The sequence below is a fragment of the Hibiscus syriacus genome, unplaced genomic scaffold (assembly GCF_006381635.1).
Source record: "Hibiscus syriacus cultivar Baekdansim isolate YM2019G1 unplaced genomic scaffold, ASM638163v2 tig00016004_pilon, whole genome shotgun sequence".
NCBI classification, from domain to species: domain Eukaryota; kingdom Viridiplantae; phylum Streptophyta; class Magnoliopsida; order Malvales; family Malvaceae; genus Hibiscus; species Hibiscus syriacus.
Genome location: NW_024062379.1, coordinates 1,071,834 through 1,075,197, shown reverse-complemented (window position 1 = coordinate 1,075,197; position 3,364 = coordinate 1,071,834). Strand labels below are relative to the sequence as shown.

Sequence of the window (3,364 nt, the reverse complement as noted above, 5' to 3'; positions counted from 1 at the left end):
TATTTGAATTTTCATATGTTTAATTGTGATCTTGGATTCCTTAAAATGGAAAATTTTCTTTTTGATTTGAATTTTTTTAAACATATGAATCAATATGATAATATAATTATATTTTGATTCTCAAAAATCTTAAAATGCAATTCCGATACCCTAAAATAGGTTTTATGCTCCACTCCTAGTTAGGGCTATAAATGAGCTAAGTTCGAGTAGTGTTGAACTCCATTCGATTTGAAAAGTATAAAATTGAATTCGACTCGACTCGAATAATCACGAGTTTAAAATTGTCGAGCTCAACTCGAACTTGAAATTAAAAATTGAATCTCAACTTGACTCGAAAGCTTGTGAGCATAAAATTTTCTAGCTCGACTCTAAATAAAAAAATTGAAGCTTGACTCGAGCTTGAAAAAATTTAAACTTGAAATATTCTCAGGCTTAACTCGATTGAAGCTCAAACTCAAACTCAAATCTTAAGTACATGAAAGCATGATATTATATATATAATATATATATATATATATATATATATATATATATATAAAAACACACAACTTACATGTATTTTTTTGGATAAGTAAGTTATATTTCATCCAAGAATGCAGACTAGCTGCTATAACCAACAAAGTTACCTCACTAAGATAGACCCCAATTCAAGTATAAACACCTATTAACATTATCAAGCCTAAACATGCCATATCTACACAACTTGACTCTTACATCCACTTTAATACTATTTACAATTACATCAACCGAGCGAGACGAGCCCCTAAAGAGCCTATGGTTACGCTCTTCCCAAATAGAATACAGCAGGCCAGTCCAAGCAAGTTTTAGGATACGCACTCTGCGGGATTTGCTCTTCAAATTTGCAATCAACCAATTAAAAAGATCATCGCAATTGTTCAGGTCATAACAAACATCACAGGAAGTTAGAACAATATCCCACACTTCCTTTGCAAAAGAGCATTCAACAAAGAAGTGATCTCGAGATTCAATGCCAAGGCCACACAAACCACAAACATTATCAATGGCCAAACCAAAACGGACAAGCCTATCTTTGGTAAGCAACCTATCGAGAATGACTATCCACGAGATTAGAGAGAATTTGGGGATGTGAGCAGGGAACCAAATCAGCTTGTGCCAGTTTACCTTCGCCCTATAATCCCGAATATTGTCCCAAATCCATTTACCTTTAATAAGGCTCCAGTTGGCACAAGGAAAGAATAACCGTCTATCCTCCTCTCGCATACTCAAAAGTTTGCTCAAGATCCAACTAAAGTGGGCTTTGCACTCTACATCCCAAAAGCTAGTTGTTTTGAGACAATACTCTATAATCCAGGCAATCCAAAGAGAGCCTTCATTAGCCAATATGTTTTTTACAAGTAGCAGACAACAAGCTTTATTTCAGACCACTAGGCTTCTAAGACCAAACCCACCCTCAGACTTCAAGGAGCAGATTTGATTCCATCCCACACTAGCTCCTTTTGCTAGGGAATCACTGCCCTTCCAGAAGAAACACATACAAAGGCATTTAATATCCCTGATGATTCCCTTGGGTAAAACCAGTTGCCTACTCTAATAGTTAAAGATGCTGAACAAGACAGTTTTAACCAATTGGAGGCTACCACCATAGCTCAGGTTCTTGTCAGACCAATGCCTAAGCTTGTCCTTAATCTTTGTCAATAGAGCTTCACAGTCTTTACCTGTGAGCTTACGGGTCACCAGAGGCACCCTACGATACCTCAGAGGGAGTTATCCCAACCTAAACCCAGTAACCAATCGGATCTGCTCTAGGTCAAGCATATTCAAACCACAAGCATATAGTTCTATCTTCTGAGCATTCAGTTTAAGGCCAGACAACTCATAAAACTTATCTAAAGTGATTTTCACTCCCAACACAGCATCCAAAGAGCCATGACAAAAAACAAGCAAATTATCCGTAAAGAAAAGATGAGTGAGACATATTCTTCTACACTTAGGGTGGAATTTAAAGATACATGTTTTGCAGTGACATCTAAGAGAGTGGACAGAACATTCATGGCAATGACAAATCGATTAGGAGATAAAGGATATCCTTGCATAATCCCCCTAGCTCCTTTAAAGTACCCACCAAGCTACCATTTAAAGAAAGAGAGAACATATGAGTAGTAATGCAGACCTTAATCCAATTACAGAAAATACCAGGGATCCCCATAGTAGCAAGTACATTCAACAAGAATTCCCAACTAACAGAGTCAAAAGCCTTCTGTAAATCAATTTTAACTGCACATCTAGGTGAAAGGCTCTTCTTAGAGTAGCCTTTAACAATTTCCTGAGCTAGCAAGGTGTTATCAACAATGTTTCTACCCTTGAAAAAGGCTAACTGACTAAGTGATATCATGCCAGGGAAGAAAGGGGCAAGTCTATTAACAAGAATTCTTGTGATAGTTTTATAAACTACTGAACAACAAGAGATATGCCTGAATTCTTTAGCTAGGCATGCATTAAGGGATTTAGATACCAAAACTATGGAAGTGGAATTGAATGCAGACAGTAAACAAGAGGAATGGAAAAAATACCTCACAGCAGAAGTAAAACCAGTACCTATAATGTCCCAGTCAACCTTGAAAAACCCAGAGGTATACCCATCAGGGTCTGTGCTCTTGTAATTTTCTTGCTTAAACTTGGACTCCTTAATCTCCATATCACTTACCTCTCTAATTAAAAAATCAGCAGCTCCTTCTAGCAGGGAATAGTTTAGCATACCTTTTAGATCCTCAACAAAACTGCTCTTGACAAAAGGGTCCTCAACACCAATCAGGTTAGTGAAAAAACTCATTAACTCAGTAGCCATGCCCTCAAAAGTGTCATAATATTGACCATCTTCTCCTTTAATTACTCTAATGGTATTCATTTTCTTATTAGATTCTACCATCTGGTGAAAGAATCTAATATTGAGATCCCCCTCATTTAACCAATGCATCTTAGCCTTCTGTCTATAGAACTCATATTCAGCTACTTCCAAGTTCACAAGCTCATCATGAATTCTTTTTCTCATCATCAACACTCCTCTACTCAACATGAGTCAGATTAAAAATTTGAATTTGCTCCAGTTCAGATCTTTTCCCATTCACTCTGCCAGTAATATCAGAAAAATACTCCTTGTTAAGCTCCTTTAAGAGAGGCTTAAGCCTTCTCAATTTACTGAACAGAACTTGTATGTCAGAACCTTCACAGTGCAATTGCCATGAATCTTTAACTGTACTTAGGAATTTATCATGTGAGGCCCAAAAATTAAAAAACTTGAAAGGCCTAGGCTTATTGATCATAACACCCTTATGTGTCCATAATAACCCAAGTCAATGATCAGAGACTCCTTGTGCCTTGAATT

General features: G+C 36.9%; 1 protein-coding gene across 1 annotated transcript; it reads right to left on the bottom strand.

The window, feature by feature from the left end:
• Nucleotides 1–630: 630 nt before the first annotated feature.
• Nucleotides 631–3,055, bottom strand: LOC120208171. The gene is made up of 5 exons (XM_039207511.1): nucleotides 2,553–3,055; nucleotides 2,153–2,396; nucleotides 1,992–2,108; nucleotides 1,431–1,569; nucleotides 631–1,349 (listed from the first exon to the last, which is right to left on the bottom strand). The coding sequence occupies exons 1-5, from the start codon at nucleotides 3,053–3,055 to the stop codon at nucleotides 631–633; spliced, it is 1,722 nt and encodes a 573-aa protein (XP_039063442.1).
• Nucleotides 3,056–3,364: the final 309 nt, after the last annotated feature.